Raw genomic sequence first — 20900 nt, forward strand, 5'->3', positions numbered from 1 at the left:
GACAAAATTAAAAGATATTACCTCACCTACACCTTGTCTCTAATATGTACAGTATGTAACTTTAAATGTTCTTATCCATATCAATGTCTAATCTTTGTTTTGAAAACCCTCAACATCTTGTGACAAGGAGTTTCATGGAGTAATATGATATTTAAAAGTATTCTTTCAGTTTCATTGACTGTCATGCTTATGTCTTGTAGAGAGAGTAAAAAAGGAACACACAATTTACTTTTTCTGTGCCATTATTTTATAGAGTGCTATCCTGTCCCCATTTATTTGTCTCTTCTCTAAGCAATTACAATTTTTTTCAGTTTCTCTTATTATGGAAATCTTACCACTCCATTTGAATTGTGTGCCCACCATTTGACTTGTTCTTGTCCTGCCTCTATTTATTTTTAAGACCAAGAGAAAGAGCGAGACCAGGACTGACCACAGTATTGAAGGGGAGAGCTTACTATCATATTCCATAATGTCATCATAAGGCCTCAGCAATTTTTCCCCCCCCATCTCGTTCCATGTACATCCTAATATTCAGGTTTTTGTTTGTTTAAAAACAAAAACAGCAGTTGTGCATTAAGGAGAGAACTTAAGTGTGCTGTATACAAGGACACTTAGGTTTGTGCTTTGTTTTGTTAATAATACAGCTAATTTAGAACCCAGTAATGTGTATGAATTCAAATTATTCCTTACACTGTACATTGCACTGTATCTGTCAACGTAGAACTTCATCTGCATCTTGCAACCTATTTGCCTATCTTAGTTACATGCTTCTCAAATTCCGCACAGACTTCTGCAGTTTTGACTGTCCTAAATCATTTTACGTAAACTGCATATTTTGTCTCAGTATTGTCCACTCCCATTTTCCAGATCATTCGTAAATATATTCAAATAATAATGGCCGATCCTTTGGGTACCCCATTATTCAGAGGAAAGATAGTCTTGTGGTAAGGCACCAGACTAGAGCTTTGTTCTCACCTCTTCCACAAGCTTCCTCTGTAAATTTGAGAAATGGCACTGTGCCTCCATTCATCTCCAGTCCAATGGGGATAAGAAACCTCAAAAGGATGTTGTGAGGATGCATACATTAATGTATGCAAGAAGCTCAGATTCTAGGAGCATAAGTATCACAGTAACGGAAAGAAGTGAAATAACCTTTTACATTTTCAGAACTGACCTACTCTTGTTTTTCTCTTAGCCAATTTCTAATCCATGACAGAACTTAACCTGTTACTTCATGGCTGCTTAGTTTCCTTAACAGATTCTTGAGCAGGAAGAATTCTAGTTGATTCGAGAAGCCCAGTTTTCCTTTATAGAAGTCATGCTTGTTTGTCCCCATACCATATTCATCTTGGCATTTTATAATTCTCTCTAATTCTTGTTTTAATAAATTTACCTGGTAAAGTAAAGCTCAGTAGTCTGGCGCTCCCAAGATCCTCTCTACCACCTGGTTTAAGAAGGGTTCTATGAAAGCTTGTCTCTTGCACCAACAGGAGTTGGGCCAATAAAAGATATTACCTCCGGCACCTTGTCTCACTTATTTTTCAAAAATAAAAAGATTGATACAACGTTTGCTGCCCTTCAGTCTCCTGGTATGGTAGCAGATTTTTATAAGATAGCATACTATTAGCATCTCTGGGCCAAAATTTTTAAAGTATGTAGGTGCCTAAATATGCAGACAGGTGCCTAACCCCATTGAAATCAATGGTATCCTAGGTGGTTTTCAAAATCCCATTAGACACCTATCTGCATCTAAATACATTTATATATCTGGCCCTCAGTTACTTCATTCTTATCTAATGTTTCTATCTATCTAAATAGTCATAGGACCATCATCACTGTAGCATCTTGATTGCCTTCCCAACTCTTACATGAATTGTATCTGATCCTTATGACTTATCAGTTTGTTCCTGCACCCACCTGTAAACGGACAGTACCTCAATCTTTATTACCTTCCCCAGACCTCATCTTTTCAAGTATCTCCTCAATGTCCATCAATCTTTGCTGCAAAGGAAAGAATTCATGTAGCTTGTGTGTAATGTCCTTAATTGCTTTCTTTGAAACTTCCTGCTTCTAATGAACTTACATAATTTCTTAGCTGTTACCTTTGATACCTTTGGCTATTCATTCTTCTCAATCCCATGTTACCTGCCATAGCGTATAGTCCTTTTTATTGGAATCACTTTACTTTTATTATTAATTCTTTTTTAATTACAGGCACCTGTTTGGGTTGAATAAGCTCCTTTCACACACACACTTTTTTGTTCAGCTGCATTGGGTTGGTTTTGAATCTTGCCTTCTTGCTTCCCTTTTTATGTATACCTTCCAGGATTCACTTATTGTATGTTTAAGAAGCTTCCATGATGAGTCAAAGGATTTTAATCTCTTTTTATTCTAGGGTCTATTAATGTTATGGTACTGATTTTAGATACAGTCAGTTCCCCAAGTGAGTTTACATAATTGCATTGTAGTCATTATTTGCTAGTGAGTTATCCATAGATAACCGTGTGTTGCTTCAGATTTAGTCAAGACTTCACTTGTGTGCACTACAAGTACTTTTCCCACAAAGCAATCATTTAAGATGTCAAGGAATTGCTTCTCTAAATTTTTTTCTCCCATTTGACCAAACTATCAAACATATTTTCCAATGTTTAGAATTATCATACACAAATTCCCAGACACACGAGATGAAAGACATTATTTGTGAAAAACCCAGTTAATCTCAGAAGAATGGGAGTCACTTGCTGGTCACCTTCTATAATGTAGATGCACTCTCTGTCAGGAGGATACTTGTTGGGGTAATTGGGAGAAGTGAAGATGCCTCCTTCTGCATATTTTGTCCAAGTTCCACACTGCACTGGTTTCTGCCCTTCTGAAGTGGTTTGCTTTTCTGCTTAAAATGAGGGGAGGGGGAAGGGGAGAATCACATCACACAAAGTATTTAGTACACTTATAAACTATTTAAGGTAATAAGTTCCTATTAAGGGCCTAAACCTGCTTACATCGAAGCCAATGGGAGTTTGACCATTGACTTCAGTGGGAACAGGGTTGGGTTCCAGGGCTTGAATGGATAGTCCTTACTAGGCTGTCAAATGATTAAAAAAGTTAATCATGATTAATTGCATTGTTAAACAATAATAGAATACTATTTATATAAATATTTTGGATGTTTTCCACATTTTCAAATATATTGATTTCAATTACAAACACATAATGCAAAGTGTACAGTGATCACTTTATTTATTTTTATTATAAATATTTGCACTGTAAAAATAAAAGAAATAGTATTTTCAATTCATCTAATACAAGTACAGTAGTGCAATATCTTTATCATGAAAGTTGAACTTACGAATGTAGAATTATGTACAAGAAATAACTGCATTCAAAAATAAAACAATGTAAAACTTTAGAGCCAACGAGTCCACTCAGTCCTACTTCTTGTTCAGCCAATCACTCAGACAAACGAGTTTGATTACATTTGCAGGAGATAATGCTGCCCGCTTCTTGTTTCTGCTGTCTCCTGAAAATGAGAACAGGTGTTCACATGGCACTGTTGTAGCCGGTGTTGCAAGATATTTACATGCCAGATGCGCTAAAGATTCATATGTCCCTTCATACTTCAACCACCATTTCAGAGGACGTGTGTCCATACTGATGATGGGTTCTGCTTGATAACTATCCAAAGCAGTGCAGACCAACGCATGTTCATTTTCATCATCTCAGTCAGATGCCACCAGCAGAAGGTTGATTTTCTTTTTTGGTGGTTCGGGTTTTGTAGTTTCTGCAATGGAGTGTTGCTCTTTTAAGACTTTTGAAAGCATGCTTTACACCCCATCCTGATCAGATTTTGGAAGACACTTCAGATTCTTAGATCTTTAGAAATCTCACATTGGTACCTTCTTTGCGTTTTGTCAAATCTGCAGTGAAAGTGTTCTTAAAATGAACATGTGCTGAGTCATCATCCGAGACTGCTATAACATGAAATATATGGCAGAATGTAGGTAAAACACAGAGGAGGAGACATACAATTCTCCCTCAAGGAGTTCAGTCACAAATTTAATTAACGCATTAATTTTTTTAACAAGCACCATCAGCATGGAAGCATGTCCTCTGGAATGGTGGCTAAAGCATGAAGAGGCATACAAAAGTTTAACATATCTGGCACGTAAATACCTTGCAATGCCTGTTATAAGAGTGCCATGCAAACATCTGTTCTTGTTTGCAGTCTCACCTGAAAATGAGAAGTGGGCAGAATTATCTTCTGAAAATGTAAACAAACTTGTTTGTCTGAGCAATTGGCTGAACAAGAAGTAGGACTGAGTGGACTTGCACGCTCTAAAGTTTTACATATTTTTGCTTTTGAGTGCAGTAACAAACAAACAAACAAAATCTACCTTTGTAAATTGCACTTTCATGATAAAGAGATTGCACTACAGTATTTGTATGAGATGAATTGAAAAATATTATTTCTTTTGTTTATCATTTTTACAGTGCAAATATTTGTAATGAACATAATATAAAGTGGCACCTTAAAGACTAACAGATTTATTTGGGCATAAGCTTTTGTGGGTAAAAAACCCACTTCTTCAGATGCATGTAGTGAAAATTACAGATACAGGCATAAATATACTGGCACATGAAGAGAAGGGAGTTACCTTACAAGTGGAGAATCAGTATTGACAAGGCCAATTCAGTCAGGATGGATGTGGTCCACTCCCAATAATTGATGAGGAGGTGTCAATACCAAGAGGGGAAAATTGCTTTTGTAGTGAGAGCCAGCCACTCCCAACCCCTAGTCAAGCCCAAATTAATGGTGTTAAATTTGCAAATGAATTGTAGCTCTGCAGTTTCTCTTTGAAGTCTGTTTTTGAAGTTTTTTTGTTGAAGGATGGCTACTTTTAAATCTGTTATTGATTCTTCCAGGGAGATTGAAGTGTTCTCCTACTTGCTTTTGTAGGTTACTATTCCTGATGTCTGATTTGTGTTTTTGTGGATACAGACTAACACAGCTACCCCTCTGATAACATAAAGTGAGTACTGGTACACTTTGTATTCAGCATACAAATATTTGAAAAATGTAGAAAAACATTTTTTTAATTGTGATTCTTTTTTTTTGAGTTAATCGCGTGAGTTAACTATGATTAATCGACAATGCTAGTCCTTACTCAGAATAACCTCCCATAGCATTAGATGACCCAGTGCCTGCTCTTGCAATCTGCAAATTTATAAAATAATTTTTATTTGAATTTTCATCAGTTCACTTTATTGATGCAAAAAATACATACGAGTACACTATGAAATATTTAAATATCTAAACAGGTATCCAGAAATTGAGACTATACCCCATAAATAACATAACATACCTGTTCCTTTTTTTGTTGCCCCAGACAGATGTAGGATGATTAGACTTGCTACAACTGAAAGACAAAAATATATTAGGTACAACATGAGGTTACTGCCTGCAATTAAAGCAACTGTAACAATCTATCTCAAGATAATACAATTTAAAGATATCCACAGTACAAAAACACTGTTTTGTGGTAGCATTACAACATTATTTTAATAATATGTCTATTTGCAATTTAAAAAAGTATAAAAGTGTATTTATCCTGATAAAAGTGTCTAGGTAAAGATTAAATATCTTTAGTTTAAAAGACATTTCCCAACATTTGGGTTCCCCCTCCTTCTCCCCACCCCCCTTTTCAATCTTCAAATAAGACACTGGGCTGCCAATATTTACTTTTTTTTGTATGTTCATGATTTGGGATCAATAAAAAGGCAAGTGACTGCTACAAACACAGTGAGAAGAAAGACTGCTATAAAGGGTTGGTGGCACAAGTCTCATTTCAAATCTGCTTTGTTGTGGCATAGACAGGTTTGGCCTTACGGTGGACAACACTGATGACTGCCCAGGGCACTGTGGTCAAGAGGCAAGGAATGGGGCAGGCCTGGGGTGTGAGGCCACGGAAGGGAGCTCAAGGCAATGGGGAGGTATCAGGGCCTGGGGATGCCAAAAGACAAGGTCCCACAGGGTGCCATTTTCCCTAAGGCCAGCCATGCATAAAGAACTTTTGAAAACTAATGTGGTTGTGCAAGAAGGAGAAATCTTATTTTCACATCACGACGAAAGCATCCGTAAAGTCCCACTTACAGGAACTGTTCTGAGTGTGTGTGTTTGTGTGTGTGTGTGTGGGGGGGGGAAATGGTAGATCTGGTTTATTTGAACTTTCTTACCGAGGCAATTGTTTCTTGCTGTGAGAATTTGCAACTTCTTTTGCTGATAAAATTAGCTGAATCTGGACCAAAATATCTGCATCCATAGTGGCGGATCAAATCTGGTGAAAACCAACTAAGTCTTTTTTGCTTCAGTTCTGCAGTTGATGCTTTCTGAGTTTCTGGAAGTTGCAGACTAGAATTTTAAATTCATGGCACTTTAGACTGGAGAAGACTAGTAAGGAGATACTGTGGCCATTATCAGAAACACTGTCTCTCTTCAAAAAAATAACAGGAGTACTTGTGGCACCTTAGAGACTAACAAATTTATTAGAGCATAAGCTTTCGTGGGCTACAACCCACTTCTTCGGATGCAAGAAGTGGGTTGTAGCCCACGAAAGCTTATGCTCTAATAAATTTGTTAGTCTCTAAGGTGCCACAAGTACTCCTGTTATTTTTGCGGATACAGACTAACACGGCTGCTACTCTGAAACCTGTCTCTCTTCAGAAAAGCAAGGGGACAGTTTCTTTAAAGGTGATTGTTAGACCTTTGCTCAAGAAATCATCTCTTGATATTGACAGTTTCTATAGTTATCACCTTGTCTCAGATCATCTGGGGGGGGTGGGGGGATCGTGACTCTACAACAGAGTAGAGAACAGCTTCAGCAGTACCTGTTATGCTCAGGTCTTTTCCACCCTAGTCCATTCGGTATTCATAGAATCATAGAAGATTATGGTTGGAAGAGACCTCAGGAGGTCATCTAGTCCAACCCCCTGCTCAAAGCAGGACCAATCCCAACTAAATCATCGCAGCCAGGGCTTTGTCGAGCCTGGCCTTAAACACCTCTAAGGATGGAGATTCCACCACTTCCCTAGGTAACCCATTCCAGTTCTTCCCCACTCTCCTAGTAAAATAGTTTTTCCTAATATCCAACCTAGACCTCCCCAACTGCAACTTGAGACTATTGCTCCTTGTTCTGTTATCTGCCACCACTGAGAACAGCCTAGCTCCGGGATCGTCAACCTTTGGCACGCTGCTCGCCAGGGTAAGCACCCTGGAGGGCCGGGCCAGTTTGTTTACCTGCTGTGTCCACAGGTTCAGCTGATCGCGGCTCCCACTGGCCACAGGTCACCGTCCCAGGCCGATGGGGGCGGCGAGAAATGGCGCAGGCTGAGGGTTGTGCTGGCCACCGCTTCCCGCCGCCCCCATTAGCCTGGAGCGGCGAACCTCGGCCAGTGGGAGCCGCAATCAGCCAAACCTGCGGACGTGGCAGGTAAACAAACCGGCCCGGCCCGCCAGAGTGTTTACCCGGGCGGGCCACATGCCAAAGGTTGCCAATCCCTGGCCTAGCTCATCCTCCTTGGAACCCCCCTTCAGATAGTTGAAGGCTGCTATCAAATCCCCCCTCACTGTTCTCTTCTGCAGACTAAATAAGCCCAGTTCCCTCAGCCTTTCCTCATAAGTCATGTGCCCCAGCCCCCTAATCATTTCTGTTGCCCTTTCCTGGACTCTCTCCAATTTGTCCACATCCCTTCTGTAGTGGGGGGCCCCAAAACTGGACACAATACTCCAGATGTGGCCTCACCAGTGCCAAATAGAGGGGAATAATCACTTCCCTCGATCTGCTGGCAATGCTCCTACTAATGCAGCCCAATAAGCCATTAGCCTTCTTGGCAACATATCCAGCTTCTCATCCACTGTAATCCCCAGGTGCTTTTCTGCAGAACTGTCACTTAGCCAATCAGACCCCAGACTTTAGCACTGCATGGAATTCTTCCATCCTAAGTGCAGGACTCTGCACTTCTCCTTGTTGAACCTCATCAGATTTCTTTTGGCCCAATCCTCCAATTTGTCTAGGACACTGGAGTGTAGGGACAGGGTCCGGAGCGAATCTACCTCTTCCCCCAGCTTAGTGTCATCTGTGAACTTGCTGAGGGTGCAATTCATCCCATCATCTAGATCATTAATGAAGATGTTGAACAAAACTGGCCCCAGGACAGACCCCTGTGGCACTCCGCTTGATACTGGCTGCCAACTAGACATCAAGCCGTTGATCACTACACATTGAGCCCGAAGATCTAGCAAGTTTTCTATCCATGTTTTAGCCTATTTATCCAATCCATACTTTAACTTACTGGCAAGAATACTGTGGGAGACCATATCAAAAGCTTTGCTAAAGTCAAGATATATCGTGTCCACCGCTTTCCTCATACCCACAGAGCCAGTCATCTCATCATAGAAGGCAATCAGGTTAGTCAGGCATGACTTGCCCTTGGTGAATCCTCGTTGACTGTTCCTGATCACCTTCCTCTCCTCCAAGTGCTTCAAAATGGATTCCTTGAGGACCTGCTCCATGATTTTTCCAGGGACTGAGGTGAGGCTGACCTGTCTGTAGTTCCCCAGATTCTCCTTCTTCCCTTTTTTCAGCCTGGGCATCATACAAAGACTGCACAGGTTTGTCTCCTGGTTATTAATGAAGATTGAGTATTCATCCTGATCATTTTAGATCTATCAGCTGTCATTGATACTGCTGACCATGAGAATGTTTTGATATATTCATGGATCACAGTAAACCTAAATAAGTTTGCTTTTGAATAGCTTCCTTCCTTTTTGTCCTGATAACACTGGGAAATTGCCATCTACATCAATAACCCTTTCATACAGAGTTCCACACTGTTGTCTGTTTTGTCACATTTTGTGCTCAATGTGTAAATGAAACCATTAGGACAGTTGGAGAGAAAATATAGTCTGTGGTGCTTTCAGTATCCTGATGACACCCAGATCTGTATTTCTAGGTCTTCCGACCCGAGCCTTGCAGAGGTTTGTGGCAAAGTTTAGTCTCAAACAAAGAAAGACTGAAGTGATGAAAAACACAATGCACTGGGAGCATATCCACCATTACTTATCCAGTACAACTGTCTTGTTGGATCCCCAGTTGCTACTGGATATTCAGGTAGAAGTTGCAAATGGTGTAAAGCATTCTTAATTTAGCAAGAAAATTGCAGCTTTTCAGATATGGATCTCTCCAGTCATCCATGGCTTTACTGCAACATGTTGTACATGTACTACATGTTCAAACACCTCAGAATGTGAAGCTAGTGTGAAATGCAGCTGCTCATTCACTAAAGCTGTGTTCCATGCAGGAAGCACATCTCCATTGGTTGCCAGCTAATTTATGGATAGTGTAAGATGTTGGTTTAGACTTACAATATGAAGCTAACTGCAAAGGCTCTTTCTGTCCTCATGAATCCATGGCAATTGCAATCTGAGGTACTCAAGCTAATAGGTCCATGGATAAAATGGGAGGAATCTGCTAGCAGGGCATTGATGTGAGGGGACCCAACTCCTTAATATTTCCCTCCCTCTGTCTGCCAGAACCCAGATTTGGTGAAGTCTAGGTCATGCTATAGGATGTCCCTGTTTCCCCTGGCTTTCCTGGAGCAAAGACCACATATTGCCTGAGGGTGAGGGTTGAATGGCATATGTGTTAATGTCTTTTCTGCTGCGACAGTTTATAAGTTATTTATTTATTACTATTTTAATTCTAAGTGTATATATTTTGAGACTCTGGATCTGCGCATTTTCTAACTGTGAATAAAATAGCATTTGAAAGACCTATGCTCTGCAAAGAGAATGGGAATCATTGATGAGTCAATGGAGAGGGAGTATGCTCTTCACCCAACCCCCTAAACTAGTAGACCTTTTAGGTCTCTCAGAAGACACTCCTTATTAGATAATTAACAAACACCACCTTATCCTTATATAGCACCTTTCATTGGAGGACCTCAACACACTTTTAAATATTAACATCCCCGCTCTACAGATGTAGGAACTGAGGCACAGAGAAGCCAGGTGAAGGGTCCCAGGTCCCAGTGACATTGTAGCAAAGATGAGCGGAGAACCCAGGTCACTTAAATCCCAGCTTTCAGTTCTAACCACTAGAAACAATGCTTTTTAATTCACTTACCTACATTGCTCCAAAATGGAGAGCTATGCTTACAACTTGGCATGATGGTATTGACAATAAACGGTAAAGAATAAACTTGGAATAAAATATAATAAACAACAAGAAAAGCTTAAGGAGACTCTGCTTAATCCTGATATACTGTATCCAACACAGCTGTACTGTTCAAGTGAAATACTTGTTCCCTTTACTTTTAGTAGAGTAATTTGGATTGGGGGCTTTAAAGCCAACATCACAAAAAATACTTAGATTGCCACAAAACCCACTTCTTTCTTCAGTGCTTAAAGAATTATGGAAACATACCCCTTAAAACTTCAAGGCAAAGACTCAATAATATATTTCTGTCAAGCAGATGAATGTTAACCAGTGGAGAAACTTCTCAAGATGAATATGCTTATCTGTCAATGGGCTAAATTTACTGGATTACAAACACAATATTTTGCAATAAACTGATTCCTTCCCCTTTTCCTGACCTCTTATTGCAGGACAAATACAATATTTCCGTTTTTTTTTTAAGCCAAAAGAAGAGCCTGATCCTGCAATCTTTACTCAGGCAAAACTGCTAGTCAGGGAGTTTTGCTGAAAGGAAGACAACAATATCAGCAATCATGTAGGTTTGGGGATTTTTAAAAATCAGGATCCCACCTAATTTCTTGTTGATCTCCCCTCCTCCCCCATTCCTCATCATCTAGTCTAATTGTAATTAGGCTTATTAGTGCTCCTCTGATTATAGACCTGTGCATATTTCCATTATACATCAATATTTGAAGAGGTTTATCATTTGGCCATTACAGTTGCTGGAGAATGTAACTTGACATGTAAGGTCTAACCCAGTAAAGAATTTTGAAAACAAGTTCTAAAAAATATCATTGCTATTTTACAAGTTAGCAATGGATATTGTTTCAGAGTACTGTTCCAGAGGCTTCAGTTTAAACCACCAACCCTTCACACCTTCTCTTATCATGGGGGTAGGGTAGAAAAATGACACTTTCCGGACCACCCAGAGTCATACTGTGCAATAGGCCCCATTGATATTTTCACACAAGAACTCGTGTTTCAAATGGCCTCGGTACTGAGGCTTTTGTTTGTTTTACACAGGTCCTGTTTAGCGAGTACATCTCCTCGCGCCCCTTACTATTCCTGTTTGGACAGGTTATTATTACGGAATGCGTCCCATTGTCAGTGCGCAACTCACAGCATTCACGTAACGATGCTCTACAAGAGTAACATGCTCTCCTGCTAAAGATTAGCAGATTTTGGATGGAGAACGCTGCAGCGTTAGAATAGATTCATAACCAAGAACAAGTCACCAGGGCTTTTGATTCCTCCCCATTGATGATTCCCAAATCAATAGAGAACACAGACTAGCATCAAGAATAAACCGTCCCTAACACTGAAAATCGCATTTAAGGGTCTGATGGGGGTGGGGGGGAGTAAACTCCGAGTTGTGACTGAAATTCTATCCTTTAATCCTCCACATTGTGTTTAATTATTTTGATTACCATGGGCCAAACGTAGATCTCTGTGACACCGGCGAGAATCCGGAGTACTGCCACTGAAATCAGTGGAGCTATTCTGGATTAACGTCGATGTTAGGAGGAGAGCAGAATTTAGCTCCGTGTTTGAAGGTCTGTCATTTGAGGGTTCAAACCCAAGCCAGAGTTAACGCTGGTTAAAATCCCACACGCAAGGAGATCTGAATCAAGACTGAAATAGTGACAGGTGTATATCCTGTAATACCGATCAGTCCCTACAGCACCCTTTAGCGGCTAGTTTTGCACCCCCACTGGTTACTTTGAAAGCTACTATCTCTCTATATAATTACAGGTATACTCAGTCCTCCCTACTATCACCACAAACTCAATAAACGAGTGCATGTGTCACTGCAAACGCCAGGCTATATCTACGTCTTTCTTGCACCTCTTTCAATTATACTGCATTGGTGGGGGGGGGGGGGGGGAGAGAAAGTTTAAACCCACGCCTTGAAGCTGTGAGCCTCCCAGTTTTAACCGTCCTACAATGTCTCCACCTGTGCTGTTGGAAGAAGGAAAAATAGTTGCCCCGCGAAGCAGAGCAGCTTCAGGAAAGATACTTACTGTGAAACAAACTGCGCCCATGGATCATGTCTGTTCCTTACACAAGGGGCTTCGATCTCCACTAATTCCATTTAGATACGGGAGGACTTCCAGTGGTGGGGAGAGGATGGAGTAGGAAAACTGAAGCCCACACACACAGCGAAGGGTAGCAGCAGCAGCAGCAGCCCTTCCTCTCTCTCTCCTCCTCGCCTCCAAACAATCACCGCCGTCTCAACCCCATCACACCAGAGCGATCATCATCAACACCCTCATCTTTGAATCATATCAAAAGCAGCAGGCGCTGAGTACGACAGGGAGTCTGCATAACTGGCGGCGACGGGCCAGAGAGAGAGAGACCGGAGGACAAGCACCTGGCAAAGAGCACATCAAAAGGGGCCAGGAAAGAGGCAGGGGCAAACGAGTAGGGGGTTCGCTCGCACAACCCCCCCTAATCACCAGTTTCATACAAAACCAAAAGCCGGCCGAAGCATTTCCTGTAGGATTTCAAGCCCAACGTTTCCCAGACCTTTGGGTTCTTTTGATGCATTGAAGGAAGGATTAATGGGTCCGTCATCAGCTCCCTGGGCTTGCTCCTCTGAAGGGGTGGGGGTGGGGGGGTGGAGGGAGGGAGCCCAAAGGGGAGGGGGCAGGAAGATTTACCAAACAGGAGATTTAGTCATATTTGTGGGCAATGCAATCCTTATTAGACAAGAAATCCTTTAAAATCGAACAAATCCATTTTTGCAAAACCCTCTCTCTGCGTGTTGCATAGTATCAGGCAGCAGCAGCAAGCGGCTGAAAGCACATTGCACCGGCTCAAATCCTCCCGGAGATGGATGGAGAGATAGAGAGATGGATGTACGTAGAGAGAGATCCCCTCACTCCTACAGTCCAGGGCGAAGAGCAGAAGAAAATCCCGGAGATTCTTCCATTCATTTCACGGCTGGGGGGAGGAGGATGCTGTAGATTCTTGAAAGGGGCGGGGGGGGGAGGAGAGAGAGTTTTTTCCTCCTTCACTTTATGTCCTAAAGAAAATGTTCATTGTTCCCCACCCCACCAACTGCATCTGTCAAAAGGAAACAAGACACGTTCCCTCTTTGAGCCGAGACTTCCCCCATTTACTTACACACACAGCACAGAGGCAGCAATAAAAGTTTAGCTGTTAATCCTTCGGCTGCAGATACGATCGCCTCTTCCAGTCAACCCCCAGACAGGCAGGGAAATCTTTCACCCCCACTCTTCCCCCTCTTTTAGCGCCCTCCCCAGCCAGCTCTCAGCCCAAACACAGGCGGCAGAGGAATACTGGGGAAAAGGAGGGAGAGAAGGAGAAAATCTAGAGGAGAAGAGGACGACTAAGGAAGGGGGAAAGAAAGAAATGAAAACGCAAGGGAAGAGGGGGAAAGGAGCTGCAGTCTCCTCCCCCGCTCCTGGTCCTGCCAGCAGCGGCAGTAGCGGGGAGCTCCCACCGCAGCAGTCCTGGGCTAAGTCCGCAACACCAGCTCCTTCTACCCAGGGACCTCCAGTCTGCACCCGTTGCCTCCTCAAGACACCCGCGCAGGAGGAAATGGAGGAGGGAACAAAGGGGGAGGCGCGGGGGGCAATGGAAAAGAGAAAGAACAGCGGTGTTTGCCCGAAGTGAGAAAGGATGATGGGGTGTTCCCACCCCTGGTCCTGTTGCTCCCACGCCTGCTGCACCAGCGAAGCTGAGGCATGGAAAGAGAGCGTGTATCGCCTCCCCCTTTCTCCCTCTGGGCTTGGGGTGAGGAAGAGGGAGATGAACAGGCTGCTGGAGAGGGAAGGTCCTGACCACAGGATAGCCAGGATCAGACAGAAAACCCCAACCCTCTTCTCCAGGCTGCCAAAAGAAAAAAGAAAAATAGACCGAATGCAAAAAGCAAAAGCCCCTAATTTCCGTACCTCACGCTCATTCCATCTGCAAAGAGAAAAGTGTTCACCCCCTGCCTTGAGGGAAAGCAGATAGAGAGACAATAACTAAACAGACTGAGGGTCGGCTTTGGAGTGGAGTGGGGAGAGAGATCATTCATTAATATTAATTAAATGTAAACGTCGTTATGTCTCCAACCGATGCAAATTTGCTGGTGCTTCTAAAATGCCCCATGAAGATTGATTTTGCACTTCTGTTTTGCGAGCAGCCTTGCAGAAGAACGTGGGTGGCTATTTCCCCAAATCAGTTGCCTCCCAGTTTTTCTGGGGAGGCTTTAATGCAACCTCTGTAGTGTAATGACTAATGCGTGATCGTGCAGAGTTAATTGTCCTTAAATGGCCGCACACGTTGCAGGGTAAATAGATTATCAGGTGCTGATGCGTGATATACTGACTTGGGTCCTTTAAAAAAATACGTATCTTTTAGTAAAGCAGGTCTCTGTGTTACCTTTAGGACACCATTGAATCGCATAGCTGTTAAGCCCAAAAGGTGGATAACAAGAAACTTGATTTTACAGCAAACCAGTCTGGATTTATCAAAGATCCTCTTTTCCCCTTTCATTTTTCCAATTGTCCCGTGGATCCTCTGCTGTGTAATCTGGAGCCAGGAAAGTATCTGCCATAGAGAGTTAAATATGCAGTCTGTCAGCTCCAGCTCCATACACAAGAAGAGTGTGAAGTAATCTTGGCCGATGGAATTCGCACATCAATCCATCCATTTTGCCTGACTATATTTTAAAATCCTGCTGGGTGAGGAGGACACAGCAGCGAACTACTTGTATTAAGGAATATAGAGGAAACAAGACTGGCACGGAGACTGTTCGCCTGATACTCACTAGGTTTTTCTGTTACTCATCTTACTAGAGGCAAAAATCAAGAAGGCAGTTGTTACTCTTAATAAATTGGCAACACTCGCACTCTCTGCTCGCTCTCCCTCCTCAATCAAAAAGAACCTAATCTGCGGTGTATTTGCGAGTCAGCTGAGGATCAACTTCCATCATGCAGATAAGCAGAGTCTTGCTTTCTTAGACAAGCAACATGTAGAGCAATTGAAAAGGGAGGGCTTGGAAACAAACTGTAATAAGGTTGTTTATAAGCAGATTGGCCACATCTCCTGCAGGGCAATGCAGACATCCATATGGCTAAGTTTCAAGCTATAATTACTTACAAAAGGTTAAGGTACAAGTAGACACAAAACAGCTGATTTTGCTGTTCTGGGAAAATGTGCTGTGTCACATTTTACAACGCTAAGCTTCCATATTCTCCTTCTTGCTAGATGCATTCTTTATGTTGCCACACAGGTGTTGGTTGCTTTAAAGCTCCCTTAGCTTCTTGATCTGTGCAACTGTTTAATTTGAGAGCACCATCACAATATTATTGTTTATATAGCACCTGGTTTGGATGCTGTGAAGTGTGAGAAAAAAGTAACAGGTCCCTGCCACCAAGGAGCCTTTAGGGGGAAGGCACAGAACAAATACAGAATGGCATGTGTTCATTTTAGCCAGAACACTGTTCAGAATAGCTGGGTTTTGGAAATTAACAGCAATGAAGTGACAGTCCTAGTATCCCCCAACTACTATGAATCATAGAATATCAGGGTTGGAAGGGACCTCAGGAGGTTATCTAGTCCAACCCCCTGCTAAAAGCAGGACCAATCCCCAACTAATTCATTGGACTATCTTATGGTAGTATTTTCATTTCAGGAATTCTGCAATTAGGTTAGATGGTACAATAAAATAAGTAGTATGTTTCTACAAATAGATTTAGAAAAATTGAAGCTGTTAGAGGAAAAAGTATATGTGGAAGTGTCATAATTAGAAGCTAGCCACAAATCAGTTTCTGCTGGAGTAGATTCTTTTTAGATAGCCTTGGAAGATGTAAACCTCAAGCCACTACAGTAATCTTCACCTTTTAATTTCCTCTCTTGGGTGGATGTATGTTTTATCTAACATTTTGCAGATTATAGCTGCAAAACCTATTATGTATATGTACATAATCAGTTTAAGAAATGTGGTAGCTTTACTGGGCCAGCATAAACCTTTCACTACACAAGCTTTTATTTATACAGGTAAATAGTTTACATAATAAATGCCTAATGTATTTATATTGGCCTCTGTCTGGACAGCCTATCAAGCCAAATGGGGTGAGCAGTGTGATAATTACTGTCAAAAAGCCTGAGTGAAGGAGCCATACATAATGGCACGTCCCCACCCTAAACACAGAATCATAGAATCGTAGGACTGGAAGAGACCTCGAGAGGTCATCTAGTCCAGTCCCCTGCACTCATGGCAAGACTAAGTTTTATCTAGACCATCCTTGGCAGGTGTTTCTCTAACCTGTTCTTAAAAATCTCCAATGATGGAGATTTCATGACCGCCCTAGGCAATGTATTCCCGTGCTTAACTACTCTGATAGGTAGTTTTTCCTAATGTTCAGTCTAAACTGCCCTTGCTACAATTTAAGCCCATTGGTTCTTTTCCTATCCTCAGAGGTTAATGAGAACATTTTTTTTCTCCCTCCTCCTTGTAACAACCTCTTATATATTTGAAAACTGTTATCATGTCCGCTCTCAGTCTTCTCTTTTCCAGACGAAACAAACCCAATTTTTTCAGTCTTCCCTCATAGGTCATGTTTTCTAGACCTTTAATCATTTTTGTTGTTCTCCTCTGGACTTTCTCCAATTTGTCCACATCTTTCCTGAAATGTGGACACAATACTCCAGTTGAGGCCTAATCAGCATGGAGTAGAGCAGAAGAATTATTTCTCGTGTCTTGCTTACAACACTCTTGCTAATACATCCCAGAATGATGTTCGCTTTTTTTGCAACAGTATTACACTGTTGACTCATATTTAGCTTGTGGTCCACTATGACCCCCAGATCCTTTTCCACAGTACCCCTTCCTAAGCAGTCATTTCCCATTTTGTATGTGTGCAACTGATTGTTCCTTCCTAAATGAAGTACTTTGCATTTGTCCTTATTGAATTTCATCCTATTTACTTCAGACCATTTCTCCAGTTGGTTCAGATCATTTTGAATTTTAATCCTATCCTCCAAAGCATTTGCAACCCCTCCCATCTTGGTATCATCCGCAAACTTTATAAGTGTCCTCTCTATACCATTATCTAAATCATTGATGAAGATATTGAATAGAACCAGACCCAGAACTGATCCCTGCTGGACCCCATTCGTTATGCTCTTCCAGCATGACTGTGAACCACTGATAATTACTCTCTCGGAATGGTTTTCCAACCAGTTTTGCAGTAGCTCCATCTAGGTTGCATTTCCCTAGTTTGTTTACGAGAAGGTCATGTGAGACAGTATCAAAAGCTTCCCCCCATCCACAAGGCTTGTTACCCTGTCAAAGAAAGCTATCAGGTTGGTTTGACATGATTTGTTCTTAACAAATCCATGCTGACTGTTACTTATCATCTTATTATCTTCTAGATGTTTGCAAATTGATTGCTTAATTATTTCCTCCATTATCTTTCTGGGTACAGAAGTTAAAGTGACTGCTCTGTAATTTCCCGGGTTGTCCCTATTTCCCTTTTTATAGATGGGCAAATATATTTGCCCTTTTCCAATCATCTGGAATCTCTCCCATCTTCCATGACTTTTCAAAGATAATCACTAATGGCTCAGATATCGCCTCAGTCAGCTCCTTGAGTATTCTAGGATGCATGTAATCAGGCCCTGGTGACATGAAGACATCTAACTTGTCTAAATAATTTTTAACTTGTTCTTTTCCTATTTTAGCCTCTGATCCTACCTCATTTTCACTGACATTCACTATGTTAGACATTCAATCACCGCCAACCTTCTATCATTAACAGGGTAGAAAAGTTCTGCTGAATGTGGGATCAACATACAGCAATGTTTGTTTTTGATGAAGAGTCAGTAGATTTAGACCTTCATATTCCAATTATGGGGGACCCTTTAACCATGGTAGTTAACATGTAACCAATCTTTAATAAAGAAATTTGGGTAGAAAGTAATTGTATTGTACAATGCAAGGTCAAATGTGTGTGTGTTCCCTTCTGATTGTTATATTACGTAATTTCATAAAAACATAAAATGCTGCATCACTTATAGTATCAAGTACTAAGTTAATGATAACTGCTTCTCCAACATCTTTGTAATAACTTTATGCTTAAACCTCCTGCCTCCACTTTCCTGGAGTATGATAGATGAAAATTAATATTTTCAAACATCCTCACATCATCGCTTTAAGGTAGGAAAATAACTATTGTTACTTCCCAAATTGAAGCACAGAGCAGTTAATCACAACCTTATGATGAAACAGTGACACAATCAATCCATAACACAACTCACTGGTTCTTGAGTTTCAGATCTATGGTGCCCCTAATCTGAGACATCCTTAACAAAGGCATCTTAATCTGTAAAGATTCACTTTACTAAACAGCACTAACATAAGTGTAGCACATGCACACAAACCCTAATGTGCAAAAATTAGATTTAATTTTAACCATACTGGAATCATAGGTACCAACTTCTCCGGTGGGTGCTCAACCACCCTCTGCCCCTGCCCCACTCCCTCCTACCCATGCCCCACCCCATTCCAACCCCTTCCCCAAAGTCCCTGCCCCAACTCTGCCCCCTCCCTTCCCCTATTGGACTCCTTCCCCAAATCCCCACCCCAGCCCCACCTCTTCCCTGCCTCCTCCCCTGAGCGCGCCGCATTCCCGCTTCTCCCCCCTCCCTCCCACAGCTTGTTACGCCGCAAAACAGCTGTTTCATGGTGGCAAGCGCTGGGAGGAGAAGCAGGGATGCGGCGCGCTCAGGGGAGGAGGGCGAGGTGAGCTGGAGAGGGGCGGGGAGCTTCGCTGCCGGTAGGTGCAGAGCACCCACCAATTTTTCCCCGTGGGTGCTCCAGCCCTGGAGCACCCATGGAGTCGGTGCCTATGACTGGAATTGTTCTTACTTTCTGCAAAGAGGACTCTAAAACAAGCGCTGAAAATTATATTTCCATCTATTTATGAGTTACATCAGTTCAAATATGAAGATATAACAAAGCAGAATATATTGGAGGAGCTCATTTTCATATTTGCATAACTCCAAAAGGCATATATGAAAATGAGCTCCTGCATACATTTTGCTCAAACTTTTTTAAAAAGTCACATCTGGGATGAGACCAACTGAGGAAAGTATCAAAAGCAATGTATTTAGCAAAATTATAAAGAACAAAACTGGAAGATGGAAATTGTGGTCTGGATTCTCTATTAAAATCTGTCCCCTTTCCTTGTTTTTTAGGAGATGTAAAGTGTCTGGGAATTGGCCAAATATAGCCAAAAGAGAATTCCCATGAAATAGGAGAACTCCCAGTTGGGGGTAAGTGTGCCAGCTCTGGGCCTGCTGTCCCCTATTGCCTGGAGTTGGGGAATGCCAAGCACGAGTCTGGCACAGAAGATAATATGCTTCTATAATACACATTTAACTACAGCGTGTAGTATTTGCAGTAATTATTTTGTCTATCTGTCTTTGAGATGTGAATGAAAAATGTTTTCAATGGGTCTTGGTCCATTAAGGTTGATTAAGTGACTTATGGCCTAACTATACAAGTTTCAAAGACTAACACAATTTACAGGATATTGCATTTTATGCAGCATCACATGTCCATATTTTAATAACTTACTACATACTTGATCCAACTGTGCTTACTATTGACACAGCTCATTACAGCCTTGCTTGCATTCCAGTTCCAATGGGTACATTTGTATGAAAAAATGCCAAATTTCAAGTGGTGGTTGGAACTGGAAATTTAGTTAAAAAAAATAATTTGGTATAACTAGAGACAAAGAATTTACAGTAAAATTACCTGTTCTGTCCTATACCTTAGGGCAAAACTTACTATTCAATTAAGGATACAGTAGAACCTCAGAGTTACGAACACTTTGGGAATGGAGGTTGTTTGTACTCAAATCCTGCTTTTAACCATCTTAATTTAAATGAAACAAGCACAGAAACAGATTCCTTACCTTATCATTTTTTAAAAAAAAACTTTCCCTTTATTTTTTAGTAGTTTACATTTAACACAGTACTTTACAGTATTTTCTTCCCACCCCTCCGCTTTGTCTCTGCTGCCCGATTTGCAAACTTCTGGTTCCAAATGAGGTGTGTGGTTGACCGGTCAGTTCGTAATTCTGGTATTCGTAACTGAGGTTCTACTGTACACAGTTTTTTCCACTGTTGCTTATTATACAATTTCTTTAGCCTTTGACAAAAAACCCACCTCTTTTTATTAGGATAAACTACACTGATATAACTAATTCATATTACAGAATCCTAAAAGCACTTAATTGAAAAATTCAACTAATTTTTATTTCATCAGTTTTCTGGGGGGGAATATCTTAATTAAATTTTCCAGGGGATTGTTAATAGGATTTTATTTAAATTTTAGAACAAATACTTTCCCCTCACTCTAGGGAGAAAAAGTAGGTCCTTTTTATTATTTTAAATAAAGTAGACTGTTCATAGTATCGTATGGTAGAGGACTGTAGAAATCCTGTGGACCTGCTAAAAACTTCAACCTTCAGACACAGCAAATGGGACAGTGATAGACCAAACATCCCACTGATTCTTGGACTCAAATTAGTTATTGGTAGGTGCCCTGAAAAACACTCATTTCTACACATATTGCTGTAGGCACTAGTTTGTACTCTTAACTCTATGGTACATGTTATTTAATTT

The 20900-nt window shown here is 41.3% G+C and overlaps 1 protein-coding gene across 2 annotated transcripts in view; it reads right to left on the bottom strand.

Annotated features, from left to right (window-relative positions):
- Positions 1 to 12299, bottom strand: part of NETO1 (neuropilin and tolloid like 1) — an 87942-nt gene extending 75643 nt beyond the window's left edge. The window contains exons 1-3 of one of the 2 annotated variants that reach the window (XM_065399349.1): positions 12272 to 12299; positions 5361 to 5414; positions 2750 to 2887 (exon numbers count right to left, since the gene is read on the bottom strand). In XM_065399349.1, the coding sequence (XP_065255421.1) occupies positions 2750 to 2887; positions 5361 to 5414; positions 12272 to 12299 (220 nt within the window). Of the gene's footprint in view, positions 1 to 2749; positions 2891 to 5360; positions 5415 to 12271 lie in introns of both variants that reach the window. The other variant, XM_065399348.1, reaches the window with a different exon arrangement.
- Positions 12300 to 20900: the final 8601 nt, after the last annotated feature.

The sequence above is a fragment of the Emys orbicularis genome, chromosome 2 (genome assembly GCF_028017835.1).
Source record: "Emys orbicularis isolate rEmyOrb1 chromosome 2, rEmyOrb1.hap1, whole genome shotgun sequence".
Lineage (NCBI taxonomy): Eukaryota > Metazoa > Chordata > Testudines > Emydidae > Emys > Emys orbicularis.